This window comes from Tasmannia lanceolata, unplaced genomic scaffold, assembly GCF_043159265.1.
Source record: "Tasmannia lanceolata isolate RefF3 unplaced genomic scaffold, GAP_Taslan_0.1 ptg000090l, whole genome shotgun sequence".
NCBI lineage: Eukaryota > Viridiplantae > Streptophyta > Magnoliopsida > Canellales > Winteraceae > Tasmannia > Tasmannia lanceolata.
The window spans coordinates 69666-88807 of NW_027518767.1; the positions used below are offsets into that span (position 1 = coordinate 69666).

The 19142-nt window shown below is 39.4% G+C and overlaps 1 protein-coding gene across 1 annotated transcript in view; it reads right to left on the reverse strand.

The window, feature by feature from the left end:
• GALK (Mevalonate/galactokinase family protein) overlaps positions 1-17430 on the reverse strand; it is a 30182-nt gene extending 12752 nt beyond the window's left edge. Inside the window, exons 1-6 of the mRNA XM_077375855.1 lie at positions 17095-17430; positions 16659-16843; positions 13788-13834; positions 13280-13374; positions 13045-13127; positions 7928-7996 (exon numbers count right to left, since the gene is read on the reverse strand). Coding sequence (XP_077231970.1) covers positions 7928-7996; positions 13045-13127; positions 13280-13374; positions 13788-13834; positions 16659-16843; positions 17095-17254 — 639 coding nt within the window. The 5' untranslated portion in view covers positions 17255-17430. The remainder of the gene's footprint in view (positions 1-7927; positions 7997-13044; positions 13128-13279; positions 13375-13787; positions 13835-16658; positions 16844-17094) is intronic.
• Positions 17431-19142: the final 1712 nt, after the last annotated feature.

Below are 19142 nucleotides of genomic sequence, written 5' to 3' on the forward strand. Positions count from 1 at the left end.
CTCTTAAATCGATCAGTAATGCTGATATGGGATTATGGGGAAATCTCTGCGAAGGATGGTCTGGGGATTTGGCGGCTCTGGAGTCTTGGTTATCTCGGAAGAGCAATATGCCGGAAGGGGTGGTGGTTTATAAAATAGCGAAACGGGAAGTTCAGATATCCATTCCACGAGGGATTAGTAGATCTCAGATAATATCGTGCTGGAAAAACGCAGTTAACTCTCCTTTTCTTGACCTTAGGGTGTGGACTGACAAATTTCCAAAAGAAGGTAACCCTTTCTGGTGGAGTATCGAAGGCGTCCCGCCGGAAGCTTGGTGCGAGGATAACTTCAGGAGAATTGGGGGAAAAATAGGTAAGATTGTAGAAATCGATCCTTCATGCTGTGCTGGAAATGGCTATAAAAAGGGGCGTATTCTTCTAATTGCGTCTGGTGCACCAGGGAAGGAGATATCGATTCAAGTATCTCTTGATGGGTCCATCAGATGGATTCTAGCTTCAAAAGATCTGCTTGAAGAAGAAGGTGATATTCCCTTTGTGAAAGCTGATTCTCATGGGGAATCCGAATTCGAGAAGGTAAAAGAGGGTGGGGTTTCAACAAACAACGGAAACGACGAGTTTTATGAAGAAGAAGTAGTTGAAGATCCTTTAATACCACTAAATGCTTCTGTAAAGGCAGTGAATGACATCTCTGCAACCAAAGAAAGTCCGTCCTTGGAGACTGAGCATGGAGCTTCCATCGGCGTGGCAGGGACGGAGGAGGCGGTGCACGTTAGCCACCAGCTCTATCATGAGCCGCTGAATGTGCAAGATAGCATTGGAACAGGTGGCGGTTATTTTGAATTTCAAAATTTGGGGTCGCCAGAAAGATACAGATGGCGTAGTGTGTGTGGTCTTGACTGTTCTCCCCCTCCTAGAGTGGGCCCCACTTCCTCTAGTATTAATAGCTTTGCAGATATCCTCTCTGCTATATCCCCTTGCAGATGTCATTCTTTGGTTTTTCCCAATGCCTCCAGCTCTGACGTCTTGATAAACGAGCCCCCTTTATCGTGTGGAGATCAAGCGAGTGGGCCAAAAGCACTTCAATCAAATTTCTCTCCTCCAGCCTTTTCCCTTGGGCCTTCGTGCTGGGCTGACACGGAAGTCGATATGGGCCCTGGCTGTCAGCCCCCCTTCCCATTAAGTTCTGAGGGGCTTTTTAACAAGTCTATCCCTTTCTATTTTGAGTGGAAATTGTTAGGCTGTTCTTCTGGACAACTCTCCATTCTCGAAATCTCAGGAAGTGTTAACCATGGATTCCTCTCTGCGTCCTTATGCAGCTACTCTCACTCTCAGGTAAGCTATCGCGATAAGATACTTGCGTGCGGGATCAGTGCCCGCTTGGTTTTTGAACAGGACAGGGCAAAGGAAAAGGTTTTTGAGGATGCCGAAGGGTTAAATGGTGCAACTTCGGTGAAAGGGGACTGGAAAGAAGTCTTGACTGAACAAGGAGCTGCAGAGGAAATCGGTTCTTTGATTTCTAAGAAAGAATATTGTCTACCTTGGATCCGTGGTCGGAAGATTTTTTTGCTTGACCTCAGTGGGATGAGTTGCTTGGGGAATCGTTTTTTTAGCCTTCAAAGGGAGTCTCCTTTTCGATTCTTAGTTAAGTTTTCTGCTTCAGGAGCCAACTTTGAATTCAACCCAAGATTCCGTTGGAGTTTCGACTCATCTTCTCTGGTGAGAATATCCTCATACTTTGAAGAGAATTGTGGGATGATCCCTGTGATGAATATTCGAAACGATCTGGTTGAGTATATGGTTGACCACACCTTGACCATTAGTAAGAAATTGGGTTTGGTCTATGCGGGCCCTGAGGATCAGTACCGAGATGCAATTCAGGCAGCAGAACAAAGGGATGAAGGTAGAAATCCTGTCTCTAACGGGTCTACAGTTTTCAGTTCGAGTCGATTGAAAAGGGAATTACTTCGCTTAAAGTCGAACATTAATTATGAATCGGGTTCTAGTGGGAAGAGCTTTCTCTCGAAGAAGAAAGGTAGAAATTCAGATGCTCGATTGGGGAAGATGCCTTCTATTTAAGTGATATTATGAAGATTTTATCTTGGAATATTAATGGTTTGGGATCCCAGGAGAAACGATCTCAGGTTAAAGAACTGCTAAAAGTCTGGAAGCCAGAGGTAGTCTGCATTCAGGAAACTAAAGTGATATCCCTTAGTCGTTTAGATTTCAAAAGGCTGGGTTTTAATAAGGAGTGGGATTTTGTTTTTTTAGCTTCTAAAGGGGCATCGGGAGGTTTACTGTTAGCATGGGATAGCATCTCTTGGTCTAATCAGGAGGTGTGGTATGGAGACTATTCCATTTCAGTTTCTCTCCAAAAGAAAGTGGATAAGTCTGATTGGCTCTTCTCTGGAGTCTATGGTCCATTCACATCTACCGAAAAAGGTCTTTTTTGGGAAGAATTGGTAAAGGTTAGAAAATGTTGCTCTCACCCATGGTGCATTGGGGGTGATTTCAATGAAATCCAGGCAGTAGGGGAGAGGTTGGGGTGTACTAGAATCACTAATAACATGAAGGTATTCTCCGATTTTATAGCAGATAATGAGTTAGTTGATCTTCCCTTGAGTGGTGCTTCTTTCTCTTGGGCCAGAGGGCAGTGTAGAAGTAGACTGGACAGATTCTTGATTTCTGGGAAATGGTTAGAACTCGTTCCCGAGGTTTCTCAGAAAGCGCTTCCTCATTTGGTGTCGGATCATTGTCCAATTCTTTTAGATCCTCGACTGGAATCATGGGGTCCATCTCCTTTTAGGTTTGAAATTGCTTGGTTGGAATTTCCCCAGATGGTGGAGAGGTTAGGGGGCTGGTGGTCTTCTTGTAAGATGGCAGGCCCGGCTGACAAAGTTATTGGAAACAAACTGAGAGTTGTTAAGGCAAACTTGAAGGAGTGGGTTAAGGAGAGAAAGCTACGTGATCACGGGCGAAAGAGGTGGCTGGAGAATAGAATGGTGGAATTAAATGCACTGGGGGAGTGTGGTCTTGATTCGGAAAAAGAGAAGGAGGAGCTGGGCAGGGTTAGTAATGAGCATAATCGTCTGCTGCTTCAGGAAGAAATAACTTGGCGTCAAAAATCTAGAGTTAAGTGGATCGTGGAGGGTGACAAAAACACTGCCTATTTCCACGCAATGGCTAGTGTTCATAGGAGAAAGAATAGAATTGAATCTTTGATTGTGGAGAGGGAAAGAGTTTCTAACAAAGAGGTGATTACAGCAGAAATTCTCAGATTCTTCAAGGATCTGTACTCTTCTGATGGTATCCTCCGCCCTATCCCGCAAGAGGTGCAGTTTGACAGCTTATGTTTGGGGGAAGCTGCATCTTTGGAAGTTCCTTTTACTGAAGAAGAAGTAAAGAAATGTTTATTTTCCTTGGCGAAAGATAAAGCTCCTGGCCCGGACGGATTCTGTTTGGCTTTCTTCCAAGTTTGTTGGGATTTTGTTAAATCGGATATGATGAGCTTTTTTCAAGAATTTTTTGACGGGATTGCTCTTGATAAAGGCACTGGGGCAACATTCATTACCCTCATTCCCAAGATAGAAGGGGCTTCAAAGGTGGCGGATTTTCGTCCGATTAGCTTAGTCGGTTGTTTATATAAAGTATTGGCCAAAGTTTTGGCGGATCGTCTCAAATTAGTTCTTCCCTCCATAATATCAGATAGTCAAAGCGCTTTTGTTAATAAGCGTCAAATTTTGGATTGTTCCCTCATTGCAAACGAAGCTATTGACGCATACAGGCGTACTGGTCAAGGAGGAGTCTTGTGCAAACTTGATATGGAAAAGGCTTATGATCGGGTCGAGTGGGAGTCTCTGGACTATAGTCTTGGAAAAATGGGTTTTGGGTCTCGGTGGAGAGGCTGGATTAGAGCCTGTGTATCCTCAGCTTGGTTTTCTGTCCTCATTAATGGTTCTTCCAAAGGCTTTTTCAAATCATCTAGGGGGTTAAGGCAAGGGGATCCTCTCTCCCCCTTTCTCTTTGTGATTGTTGCGGAGTCTCTTAGCCGGCTTTTGAGGAAAGGTAGTGAGTCAAGTCTTTTCGAAGGCTTTTTAATTGGGTCTAATAAAGTGGAGGTTTCGCTTCTTCAATTTGCAGATGATACGCTGCTATTCTGTGCCCCAGTGATCTCTCAGGTATTGAATCTTAAAGCCATCTTAAGGTGTTATGAGATGGTTTCAGGCCAAAGAACTAACTTCTCGAAGTCCGGGTTATATGTTTTAAATGTTTCTTCTTCCGACGCTTCAGTTTTTGCTAGGATTCTGGGGTGCTCTTTGAAGTCTTTGCCCGCATCTTATCTCGGCCTTCCTTTGGGGGTGGGAAGACCGAATAAACTGTTCTGGAACCCCATCATTCACAGAGTTGAAAGGCGTCTCGACTCCTGGAAGCGCAATCTCATTTCTAAAGGTGGGCGCTTAGTTCTTATCAAAGCAGTTCTATCATGCATCCCCATTTATTTTCTTTCCTTGTTCAAATGCCCAGTGAGTGTCGCCCTAAGAATTGAACAGATCCAAAGAAGGTTTTTGTGGGGGGGCTCTCTTTCCTCTGGTGGAATCCCCTTGGTTAAATGGAGCTCTGTATGCCTCCCTTTGAAAAATGGAGGGTTAGGGATTCGGAGAATAAGAGGCTTTAATATGGCTCTATTGGGTAAATGGCTGTGGAGGTTTGGGTCAGAACCGTCTGCTTTATGGGTAAGAGTAGTAGGAAGCAAATATGGGGTGAGGGAAGGAAATTGGTGCTCTGCGGATAACTATAAGTTCAAAGGTGTCACTGTTTGGCGGGACATTTTGAAGGTTGAGGTTCCTTTCTCCAAAGGTATTCGATTTAAAGTCTATGCAGGGGATAGAATTCGATTCTGGTCAGATCCGTGGTGCTCAGCAGTTCCTCTCAAGGAAATGTTCCCTGATCTATATCTAGTGTCTACTCAAAAGATAGGATGGGTGGCGGATTGTTTTGAAAGGCTGGACTCAGGAGTGGTTTGGCAGCCACAGTTCAGACGAAATTTTTTTGATCGGGAGTTGAATTCTGTTCTTGAACTAATGGCCTTGATAGAAGGGTGTTACATCAAAAGGAGTGGGAGAGATTCCCGTGTTTGGTTTCAGTGTACATCCGGTCTTTTCTCTGTTAAATCTTTCTATCATCAGTTGGTGTATTGCGAAGCGGAGGCTCCTTTTGCGTCGATATGGAAGTCCCATTGCCCGCCGAGGATCTCATTTTTCGCTTGGGCTGTATGTTGTGGTCGAATCCAAACAATAGACTTCCTGCGGAAGAGAGGGATGATTATCGTCAACCATTGTCCTTTATGTTCTTCAGATGGTGAATCGATTGATCATCTTTTCATTCACTGTAAATTTGCCCGAGAAATATGGGGTTATATTCTATCTCGCTTTGGGGTATCTTGGGTTCTCTCAAACACCATCTCTGATTTCATTAAAAGCTGGGATTGGTGCCCGCCCCTGGAAAAGAAAGGGTAAGATGCTATGGAAGATGTGTATGGTGGCTTCTTGGTGGTTCATTTGGAAGGAAAGAAACTCCCGAGTTTTTGAAGGTGTGGCAAAATCGTCTTATAGGATTTTTATCAATATCATTTCCGAGGTGATATTTTGGGCTAGAAGCCTTTCTATGTTTCATTTCGTATCAACGTATGATCTTTGGGAAGGTTGGGAGACTATTTGCAAGGAGGGGACTAGTAAAGTTAAAATATCACAACCCTTGATCCCTCCTCCTGAGGGAATGATAAAGTTAAACTTCGATGGCTCCTCTCTTGGTAATCCTGGTGACGCAGGGATTGGGGGTCTATGTAGAAATTCACAGGGGGATGTTCTCTGGGCTTACTCGGGCCCCATTGGAGTGGCGGATTCAAATGAAGCGGAAGTGAGAGCTGTTCATTGCGGGATTAAATCTTTGGATATGGCTGTGATAGATAAGGTGATAGTGGAAGGGGACTCTTCTAATGTTATTCTATGGCTTCAGGGTGCAGCCTCTCCTCCGTGGCGCTTTCTATCTCTCTTTGAGGAATTAGATGATTTAGTTTCTCTCCCGTCTATATCCGTTAGGCATGTAAGGAGATCAGCTAATGCAGAGGCTGATTCCCTAGCGCGGAGTGGTGTATTTAGGCCTAGTTTGGAGCGATTTGACTATCTCCCTCCTTGATTTTGTATTTGTTCTTTCTTCTTTTATGTATTTTGCTGTGAACTATCTCGGTTCTTAATATACTCCTTTTCTACCGTCTCAAAAAAAAAGTTCACCATCCTGTTCTGTAGATCAATTTTTTTGTGTCATCCCTTCCTTGGTTCTCTCAATCTTGACATCAAGGAAGCAACTTAGCTTCCCAAAGTCTTCCATAACAAAATCTTTCTTCAAACTTTATATCCAAATGTCCACATTCAAAGGAAAAAGTCGACTCATCTTACCACCTTTGACTTTGATGAAGGAGACTTAGGTCATGATTCACTCACAGAACCTATCATTGATGTTCCAAGCCTAAAAGACCCTTATATGATACCATTAGGGAATATCCTGTAAATGGGCCATTAAATGAAAAAATAACTAATGGTCCACAATTGAAAAGAAAACGTCTACTCATCCTAGCACTCTTTGACTTTGGCGGATCTTTCCCAAAACTCATCATGGGTCAGCTATCTTAAAAGACCCTTACATTGGACAATCCCAATGGTGAATGTCCAACACATGAAGAGTTAAATAGAATATAGAAATAGACCGCAAACCACATTAAAAGAGAAAAGTTTATTTATCCTGGCATCCTCCAATATTATTGATGAACTCGGAAAGTTCATTCACATGGTCATAATGGATATGCCATGACCAAACACATGAGACCATTCTGACAAGTAGATTGATGTACTTCATGTGGATTGTTGAAAAGAATATAAATTCAATTCAAAGATAAAAAGTCTACTTATCTTAACAGCCTCTGATTTTGATGGAGTACAGTTTAGGGTTTCGTTGGACCCATACAACCAAGAGTGGATAGGCAATACTTAAACGGACTTTACATTGGGCAATCACAATAGTGGGTGCCATGTTAATTGACAGTTAAAAAATCAGTGGTCGACATTTATGCCCTGTTTGTTTGGGATTATTAAAACCGATTGCCACCCCCCAATCCGATTATTGGACTCAAAATTACATTAATTTTGGGTCCAATAATTGGATTGGAGGTGACAATTGGTTGATACAATCTCAAATGAACAGGGCCTTAGGAGAGCATTCTACTATAACATCCTTTACTTCCATGGAAGATTCTGATGGTTGATCCATTAAACCCATCAAGGATGAACATGATCAAAATTCCCAAAGATAGAATATTCTAGTTGGTGGATGTATTGGAAATGGATTGGTTAAAAAAGAACATAATTAGAGGTCCACATTCAAAGGAAAAATTATTCTAATCTAAGTATCCTCTAACTTTGATTGAGAATTGATGAAGTAGACCGGTGAGACATGATTCATCCATAAAGAACATTTATAGGAAGCTTCGACCGAAAGATTCTTACATAGGGTAGCACCAGTAGTAGATGTAATCATGTAAATGAAATGGATAATTAGACAATATTAAATAGAAATTATGTTTCAAGAATAATGAAGGTCAGCCACAAGGATGTCAAAGAATGAGATTAAATTTATCCTCTAATCTGATATATGTAATTTGTAAGTACTTCAAGTTTACAAAATACAAAAAACCTAAATGTGGCTAGCTCTGGATGCTGAAAGTGAAAAGTATGAGAATATAATTGAAAAAAAAAATGACCAAACAGAGGCCAACATTTTCCTTTTAATTGAAGCCAACATAAACCAAGGTAAAAGACATGCAGATTTTGATACCCTCAAACTCGAAAGCAATAACTGTGAGCCAAAAAGTATCTCACCTGGTCCATCCCGCCAGATTGAGTTCCAATGTGGCGTTCACATTCACATGTAAGTTGAGCAATTTCTTTCTGTAAAATAGAAGAGGAGATGCAAACAACAATTTTAATATCTTAAGAAGCAATTTCTATAACAGTACAAGTGGTTTTAATCGAACGAGATAATTTGCCTTATGTTCTCTATATTCAATAAATGGGCCATGGCCACAAAGAATCACATTCACTTATAACTGACAAAGTATGCAGCTAGACGAGAATGATAATACAATTAGAGGTATCAGGAGAACTGCATCACATGTCATTCAGTGGACGATAAATCTTCCCCATATTAAGATACTCAAGATATAAAAATTATTTTAAACCTCTCCTACTTTGTACATTTGATCATATAGTCCCCCTCTAATCTTTCTTTGACAGTGGAGCTGACCTTTTTGGATAAGGATAAAATTGTCTTAATAATGACAAAAGAATGTGATGGCATGTCAATATGATGATGTTTATGAATATTCGGATAAGTTATCCTTCTAAACTTGTATTAAACATGCATCAGATGCATATAATCTATGATTAATTCTTGGCATTGGTTAAAAGTGTTTTCAATTATACGACTTGTTCATTTTTTTCAGGACTGGTGTGCTAGCATGGCTCAGTGTTGCATTCAGAACTTCTAAGAGGAAGATTCAAAACTGCAGCTCATGAGACAGATAACCAACCAAAAAACAAGTCAAAATTACAAATATGGATTGACATAATTGGCTCAGTATTAATAAGGGTACTTTCGAGTATTTTGAACAAATTTATCTTGGTTGACCATCTTCCTGTGTTGCATGGATTCTTTGCCCATTGTGCCGAAATGTGTCTCGACACATTTCGACATGAATTAACATTGGACATGGCAGGATTTATCCCATAGTGGTGTCCAGCATGAATCTGAAATTTAGATCAGCAGTACAACTATTTTGACCCTTCTTGTGATCTCTCATAAGATCCATAGGTTTAGATCTATTCTATTCGCATAGCTTACGGATCGTGAGCAGCTACAACTTAACCTCGCCTCTTAGATCAGCATTGTAACTTCCCTATAGATCCCACTACATTGAACAACCATTCGAATCTGGATCAGTAACAAAATTGATGCAAAACCAATAGTGAAGAAATTGCTTATTTTGGCTCTGATACAAAATTGGAGAGGGAAAAAAGATGCAAGCAGTTCGAATAGATGAAAATCCAATAATATTCAACTGATCTAGGGTTTTGGATGTATTTTACAAATATAATCAGATCTAGCCATTGAATACAAAGATAATATCAAGCACTCGAGTCCAAGATTAAAATAATTCAGATTCGTCCGTTGGATTTAAGATTGTTAGATGTACAGTACTTGGTCGAGGGTATATTGTTGGGGGTTGCCCGGGGGGGGGGGGGGGGGGGGGGGTGTTAGAGGTACTGTACTCGATATATATATATATATATATATATATGGGATTTGCTAGCGCCCATCGCATGTCAGACCAGGAGGTTGAACTCTCTCATATTCTTTCTCTAATTCCCTTTTCTCCATCAACAAAGATCAAGTCGATCTATGATTCTAATGAATAATTTTGATGATTGAGATTGAAAAAATCCAATCATAAGATTCAATATCAGATTTGATCACTTGAATCTTTAGCACATTTTGTGTCTAAATCAATATTCCACATAAACTTTTGGATCTTCAAAAAAAAAAATCTACTTTGAAGTTTCTAACAAGAGGAGTAGGGGTGTAAATGGATATTCGAAAATTCGATTACCGTCCGCATCCGAATCCGTTTAAAGCGAATATTATCCGGATCCGTTTCAAGCGGATATTATCCGAATCCGTTTATGAGATATCCGGCTCTTAGCGGATGCGAATCTGGTAAATGGTATATCCGATCCGTTTAACATCCGAATCCGAGAAGTAAATTTTATTTATTTATTATTAATAATATCATTAATATTTATTTTTAGTAATGACACACTATCTTTTGTTTCTAAAAGAAGAGTAAATTTTCTTTTTAGAAAAAAAACAAAAACAAAAAGTGTTTTAGGTAGGAAAGGAAGTAATCTCTCATTTTAAGGGCATTCTTGGAGTTTGACATGGCTTCTTTATGAAGCAACAAATGTGGCCTGTAGGATGAAAAAAACAAATGGATGCTGGTGATTGAAAGAAGATGGCATAGTTTCTAGAGAATTATAGAGCAAAAAGGTGGGTGCGGGTAACCCGGAAAATTTTGTAAATTTAACAGAAACTAAGGTGCTGTACTTTTTCTCAAAGTCTGTGTGCTTATGAATTGATGTCTAGCCATATCCGCTTCAAATGCAATCCCACCCATACTGACAAGAAAGATAACATTTTTCCTTTTGAAGAAAATCCTTCCCTTCATTAATAAGTCCATTTGTTGGGTCTATCAGATCTACACCATCCATTGGTTGGCCATACAGTCACATCTGGTAACAAAAAATATGGATTTTATATGGTGTAAGCATATAGTCCAGTATTAATCAAAATGTACTGTACGGTCCATCCAAACCGTCCATTTGATGGGCCACAATGGAAATAGGGTTGTGCCCAACTTATCATTTCCATAGAATAATCTTAGGTCCCAACCCTCTGATCTAGAGGATTCTATAATATGTATGGGAATGATTGTTTAGGCACAATCTATTTGTGGATTATTGGATTATTGGATTGTAATAATTATTCTAAGTAAGTGTTTCTTTCAGTAATTGTCATAACCTTAAATATTTTATTGGTAATGTTTCATTTAAAACTTTATACTTTACTATTTTACTTTTTTGTGTGTAATGATTACGTTTTTACATTTTTGCTAGCACGAATTGCCAATCGGCGCATCTTTGCACCACCATTGCTACTTTCCAAGAGGAGAAGCTTGGTAGCAAATTATTATAAAATAAAAAAAAATGAAAATGTTATCAACACTACTGTCATACGGGCGCACTCTCACTTTATTAAAATTATGGTATGGCCCACACTACTGTTATTAAAATTATGTTATCTTCAACAGACAACACTACTGTTTTGCAAATTTAGTCCCACATCGGGAGAGAGGTGAAAACTTGTGTGGAGCTGTGGGTATAAATATGGGCCGGGGTTTAATGATAAAATCGTCTTAAACTAATGTGTAAGTAAAACAAAGCAAACGGTGGTAGCTGTTTGCTGCCCTTATAAAAAAATTTTGCGGATTTAAATTCGGATATCCGTTTATGGATTTCAATCCGGATAAACGGATACATTCAAATTCGGATGTACGTTTATGATTTCGGATATGTTCGAATTTGGATATCTGTTTATGAATTTGGATTTGAATCCAGATAAACGGGATATGTTCGAATTCGGATATCTGTTTATTAATTTGGATTTGAATCCCCGGATAAACGGATACGGATAATATCCGTATTCGAATAATATCTGTCGGATGCGAATTTGGTAACAAATTTTAATTATCCGTCGAATTCGGATGCGAATTCGGATACTGAATTTTGTAAACGAATTCGAATTCGGATATAGCACTATCCGATTCGAATTCGATCCGTTTACACCCCTAAAGAGGAGGATAAGAGAAAAGCTTAGATAATACCTTTAAAAGATGATAGAGGAGGATAGAAGTCTAGGGCATCCCACCACTGGATTGATCAGAGCATCACACCAAGATGAGTTGGAGAATCACTCATCCAAGGTTGCACAAGACAAAGGGGTTTTCTTCGTTAATCATAACATGTCGTAACACTAAGGCTTTACATCATATATGAACTTCTCCCCACTATTCTAGAATCTTCCTACAACTAAACTTAATAAACATATGGGCCCTTTAGACACAAAACCGTAAACTCTAGAGACTTCCCCTCAAACAAACCACAAAAAAATAAGGAACTCAACTCTCACTTCTACGCAAGTGAGCTCACCCTTCTTTACAATGTTGCAAGACTTGATGGGGCCCATCTTTGATCCTTTATAGGAAATCACTTACGTGATTTAAGTAAATGTTGAAGAAATAGACTCAAATGCCATGTAGTGACTTCAAGACCTCTCGTTAGTTAAAACCCGTCCTGGGAAATAGATGGCCCTATCATCCATAAATCACTTAAGTTACCCAAATGCCCTCTAGTGACTTCAAGACCTCTCGCTAGTTAAAACATGTCTTGGGAAATAGATGGCCCTATCATTCATAAATCACTCAAGTTAGGCTCAAATGCCCTCTAATGACTTCAAGACCTCTCGCTAGTTAAAACATGTCCTGGGAAGTAGATGGCCCTATCATTCATATATCACTCAAGTTACCCTAGAAGGAAAAGATCAAAATACCCTTATGAATGTTAAGTGACATATATGTCTCAATTAAAACTCTAGCAGTAAAATAAAATAGATTATGTAGCACTAATGATGGGTCATATCATCGTGGTAACTCCTTTCTAATCTTTGTGAAATGCCAGAAAGTACAAACTGCATAGGTATCACATCGAAAGCGTTATGCAGAAGCATGTAATAAACATTTGTTAATGTGCACAGTAGTGATGGGGGCCATCCTTAGCATTCCTTTCTCAGGTTACCCTATATGCATGATTTAAAGCATCGTATCTGTCTAGATATTTTCAAAACTAAATCTTCTCTACGTAGAAGAAAGGTAAATAATAAGGGCATAGGAACACCGAAAAAAGACAATTTTAAAAAATGAATAAGCTTGTTTGAAAGACGAATTCACCACATGTAAGAACTTCAAAGCTAGCTTGCCATTGCAAATGCTTTGTTCTGCCTCCAAAAAGGCTCTCAGCTATTTGATCACAATTTGAATGGAGAAGCATGATTCGAAGATCACCACTAGCAGACCCATAAACCCATTCATTAAGGGATATAATAGTGGTCAAAACCCTCTTTAAATCCAAGATTCAAAACTCACATCACACTCCCTCGTTCTCATGCAACTGGCAGGCTTATGTTACTCGAACAATTAAGAAAATTACAAGGAATTCAGATTTTTACCATTATGAAGGTGAGTCGTTCTACACAAAATTCAAGTGGAAGCAACTAACCTAAAGCGAGATAAATTACAACTTGAATTTGAAAGTGTAGAAGGAACTACCTTTGGGAAATTCATATCAAAGGCAGCCATTATAGCAATAGTAGATGAGCAAACAAATGCTGCCGAGCTTGATAATCCGGACCCTACATGAGCAAAAGGTCACACAAATTTGACTTCATTCCATTAGAAGAAAAAAAAACTACATATTGCAAGAACCATTTACTTTCAGAATTTGCTCTCAAGCAGCATCACATTGGAATTATGAAACAGACATTAAACCAGAAGAGAACAAAACCTGTAGGAACAGTCCCATCAACAACTACATCAAGGCCAACAGGTTCACCGATGTCTACTCCTTTTGATTTAGCAAATTCATGATATCCTTTGTACCTGCAGGACATATGATTAGTTCTGACTAAAAGTACATTTAAAATAGAATGTCACGCTTGACCCGATACAAAAACGTGTCGACACACCCACATTAAGTTTCTCACTTCTAGCAATACATTTAAAAGTGTCAAAAGGAGTGTTGACACGTGTGGACATGCATGTCGTGTTGAACATGACACAAAGCGTGTGTCAGCAATACATTCAAAGTAGCGGCTAAATCATAGCTTTCTACTGATTATTGTACTCCAATCTAGAATGAGATAATGCTAGAAACTATCAATCACATAACTGCTTCCACTAAATTACTGTTAGTGGAATCTCACAGCAAGAACTTCAGTGAAAGATGCAATGCTATCGTAGAACTTAACAAGCAGCATAAAAAAATTAACCAGAGACAAAATTCCATGACTCACCCACAAAGAAAATAATGGCCCCATTTGTGATTCTTCAAATCAATATCCTGCACAGATGCATAAGCTCATTTGTCTCTATGTAATACTCATTAAAGTGCAGGTCCTTCATAAATGAAAATATAGTAGAAGGTAAAAAGAAATGCACAAATAAAGAACTAAGCTATTGATTTCATGGTTATTACACAATCCATACTTGTTAAAAATCGTGTTTGAATGATAATTCAAGGGTGACTGGATAATGTAACATGGCCTAAGATTAGGTAAAGCCCTAGTATAAACAAAATCTAGAAACAGATGCTCTACAAAGTTGAAACGGGAACTAACAACTGGCATGACAAATCAGGGCAATGCATAACGTAACGGAAGCTAAACTCATAAGGTTCCATTAAACATGTCAATTTTGAACCTTAAAATTTTTCATAGTAATTTAATACCTACTCTCATGGATATGTAGTTATTCTGGCATAATTTTTAAACAGAACCAAATAAATTAATGATTTCTAGCATTCCTCGTGATGAAAAGCATGGCAAAGAAACAGTGGAAGAAAGGAATAATGTTGTGAAAGATGGGATTCATAAGGAATTAGTTAGTGTTAAAGTATAAAAGATAAATAACGCCTTTCTCCAAAAGCTTAAGCTTTTGGAATAAACTGGTAGTTTCACATGGTATCAAAGCCAAAGGTCTCGAGTTCAAACCTCCCAGATAGCAAAAATCCACATGCGATGGTCGGCCCAAAGTGGGACCACATGTGCCAAGTGGGCCACACGTGCGGGGGAGTGTTAAAGTATAAAAGATAAATAATGCCTTTCTCCAAAAGCTTAAGCTTTTGGAGTAAACTGGTAGTTTCACAGTTAGAATATTAATCTTAAAAGAGTAAAACCTAAGGTGACACCACTATAAGAAAATACTAAGAAAAGCAGATGAAGGCTGAGAAAGTTCATTGTTATTGTGAAAGTGGTCTTCATCAAGGATACAGGTAGGGTTCCAATTGTAGTTGTCTGCTTCATCTCTCTTCTCATTGATGATCACATACAAGGACTCAAAGCATTTTGTTACAGGGATTCGGCAATCTATGCCTGCTTCATATCTCTCCTCTCCAGCGATGGCAAATGGCTATGAATGAATGTAATCAACCCCATGCTTACCTGGGAGTTGGAGACCCCAATGCGGGGGCCCCTCTACCCCCATCCTTGTTATTTTTCAAGGGTTGATGATGGTTCTAAAATATTGGAAATTTCGACAGTGACGCCGATTGACATGTGAACCAGATTGAGATCTTGTTTAGTGAGTAAATTTTCACAATCTCACTCAGAGTTCCCGTTCATGTAGCGGACCAGGCTCTAGAAATCCTAAGTGCTGATCTCCTCAACGAGTGAATGGTTGTTCCTCATTCAATGTTGTGACAAGCCGATGACTATTGACTTAGCACCCAAAAGCCATTGGCGTGTTGGTAGAAGATCCTAGATCTCCGAAGTTGGGAGGATTTCAAGGAACCCAAATCTAATTTAATGGCTCGATGGATAAGAATAGGGGCTTCCCCAATCCATGCTGGACACGTTCAGTGTTTGAGGCTCTAAGTCTCTAACCAAGTTGGGGAGGCAGCTGAATGGTTGTTCCTCATTCAATGTTGTGACAAGCCAATGACTATTGACTTAGCGCCCAAAAGCCATTGGCGTGTTGGTAGAAGATCCTAGATCTCCGGACTTGGGAGGATTTCAAGGAACCCAAATCTAATTTAATGGTTCGATGGATAAGAATAGGGGCTTCCCCAATCCATGCTGGTTCAGTGTTTGAGGCTCTAAGTCTCTAACCAAGTTGGGGAGGCAGCTCATTTGTATTGCTTTGGCGATCACATTCCATCTTAGTTTAGATGCAGGTTGGTAGTGGATGCAGACGAAGGCAATTGTTTTGAAACCTATGGTGATGAAAGTCAAATACCAAGGTAGGACATAGCCTGTGAATCTCTCCTTCAGTAGGACATAGCCTGTCGAATACCCTATGTTCAGTAAATCTGGACTAAATCTGGAATCTTCTGCACGGGGCTCAAAAGGCCAAGGTCACCAATGATCCAGCTGAGCTTGTTGCAAACTCGCAAGTTGTCCCGACCATCCTCATGCTCTCCAACGAGCCTTGGGACTTGGAGGAGGACAGGCAGCTGAAATCTGTATGGAAAAATGTGAGGAAAGGATGGAAGGCTGATTTCATTGCAACCTCTTATGAAGAAACCTTGTCTCCTCCGAGGTCTTATAATATATTTTACATGATAATTTATATAAGTATTTATACATAATGCATACACCATATTTCACATGCAATTCATATAAATATAATTATGAAGTATATACCGGTATAGTATACCACTAATATACTAACGGTTGTGGTCTCATAGTGTTTCAGTTTCAGTATCTGTTTCTGTGGGATTGGAAGCGGAAATATTTTTGTCATTCATGTTGGTTTCAGTGGAAATTTGAAAGTAGGGTTGTTACGATGTGTCCAACTAAAAACCCCATTTTATATGATGGACGAAGTAACAGACAGAAGCATATAAAAGCTCCACATTATTATGTTGATTCACCGTAGATAATGCAGCAGTGACCTCTTCAAACTATACCAATGGCCGTAGGTCTGCCTAGCCTTCTACTCCACAAAGATGAACCCTAAAAACTAGCCAACTTACAGATCCGTCCTATCTGTCAAGAATCTGAATGAGTGTGACAATTGAGCTCATAGTCTTATGGCTTAAATCTCTGCAATTTCAACCATATCAGGTCGCTTTCCGATCAGCAAAAACAAGGACATGCCCAACACATTTTACGCTATTTTCACAGATCAAATCCTAAAAAAAAAAAGAACCATACTAACAAATGTACCTGGTGAGGATCAGCAGGATAAGTGCACATGGTATACTTATCGTTTACATTCGCTATCCGAAGAACCTTTGGACTCTCACCGGCATCATGCTTACGGATTGCGACAATCGTGTCTTGTCTAATGGCCATTGGAAGCACCGAATAGCCCTCATAATCGATATGCTCACCAATCAAATTCACTCGACCTACATGGAATTATGGAACATCACAAAAAAGAAGAATTTCATGATGATTTTTCAGACAGAGATTGTTATGTGTGCATCTCAAAATTGTAACCGAACATTCAAATGAACATAAACCCAATTCGAATAAAAAAAACCTAAACCCGACACCATAAAAGAAGAAAATCGATGTTCGTAACGAATTTAAACACGAAAGAAGACACACACACACACACACAAAAAAGAAAAAGAAAAGGGGCATGAAGAAATCGGACCTGGAGATCGAGCAAAAAGATGGGGCTGATGGCCAAAAAGGTGGAGGAACTTGGATTTCAAATGGTGGAAACGAAGGCGAGCTTCGTCGGAGAGAGAACCTTGTCCGTATACAGGTTCAAGGGATGAGAAGATGGGGATGGGAAGCTCGTCGTGCGCCATTGAAGAAGAAAAAATAAGAAAAGAATGATCTGGAGTAGTAGTAATTGGGGGATTCTGTTTCCGTTTGTTCGAAGAATGTTTTATCTTTGTTTATTCTGGTGGATAGGGATTGCCAAAAAATCAAAGAAAAAATCAAATTTACAGCGGATTCCGCTATTTTAGAGAGAGAGAGAGAGAGTGAGTGCTGATTAGTCTGTCAAGCATCATTTTAAGACAAACAAGTCTCTCAAACAAATCTCCTTATAATCTGTCAAGCATCATTTTAAGACAAACAAATCTCTTTAAACAAACAAGTCTTTTTGGGCCCACATTATTTGGATGATCAGCGTTCATTTGATGAGTCCTGACATAGATAGGGTGTGCCCAAAAAATCAGCTCCATCGGATCATCCTAACCCTTCAATCTATGCACGAACCGGGGCAAACCTTAAACAAAACGAAATTAGAGATGATGTCTTTGTCACTTTTTAAACCATAGGGGTTGAAGTGGATGTGTCAGAAACTAGAAGGGGTGTAAATGTAATTATCCCTTACTTTTATGTGCTTATATATATTAGCTGAATTCTTCTATTTTTTCCCAAATGGTGGCTGAAAGAACCACAGTACAAAATTCTCACCAGTTAAGGAAATTAATAGATTTTTGTTTGTTGAATGTGAATTAGTGGCCAAATTCTAGTTTTAATAATTCGAGTTTTTATATGGTGTAAGCCCTTATGGTCCCTCAATTTTCAAATAGTACTGTGTGCCGACCGCATTGGCCATGATGCGGTCGGCACACAGTACTATTTGAAAATTGAGGGACCATAAGGGCTTACACCATATAAAAACTCGAATAATTCATGTGTATCCAGTAGGTAGACGATTTAGATTGTCAAATCAAACTCAAATATTTTGTCCCCCATTTAGCCGTAGAACAGACCCTCAATTTCTTGAAAAAGAGGGTGCGTTTACTTGCAAGACAAAACTCCCCACCATCTCTCTACTCTCTCCGTATAAGGAATTAAAAAAAAAAGCCCAAAAATCTCTCCATATAAGGAGATAATGCTTTGATTTCTTGTATGTGGTGGGTGGGATTAAGGCGCATCTGATTTTCCAGCAAAGCAGTGACAAGGATCACCTACAACACGTGATTCTAATAATCCAATCAAATAACTATACTTTCTAAGTGGGCTACTGGAGATGGGTTAGCAAGTCGGGGTTTATTTTAGGGAAATGATATCAGCACAACCATGCTTTGATAACTGCACTAACCCATCTTGTCTTTTATGATTATTATTAGTTTTCTTATAGGCTTGTCTTTTATTATTTAAAGAGCTGTCAAAGGTTATTACAGTTTCTTGGATAAACTTGCCACATCTGTTCACTTGGACATCTGTTTTTGGATAAAAATATAAGAGATTTGCTAGGGATCATGGCAGAAGGCATTTCACGGGCCGGCTGTTGCAGAAGAGAGCATCCACCTCTCTTTGGCCTTATTTGGCAAGCATTTGAGAATCCAATCACGAAGATTTTTGGGCTTGGCCCATCCAAAAACTGGACTCATAAGAAAAAGGTACATTCTGTACGTCCAATCATCGTTTCATGAGAGATTGCAAGCTTCAAACATTTGATCGAATGGCTATGCAATGTGATATTGACACACATTTCAAAGTTAGGGTCTTTTTCAATGTGATATTGACACACATTTCAAAAACGGTCTTTTACCAGCACTTCAATTTACAGTAATGTTCTGCTCGGGTAACAAGTTTAACCTCAAGACAAAATCACATAATTACTTTACATCAAATCTCGATCACACTGATCCAGATCACATGAGAAAATATAAATCATAGTGACGGATTCCATTTGCAAATCTGCATCTCCTGTGCTCTGAATTTTTGTAATTTTTT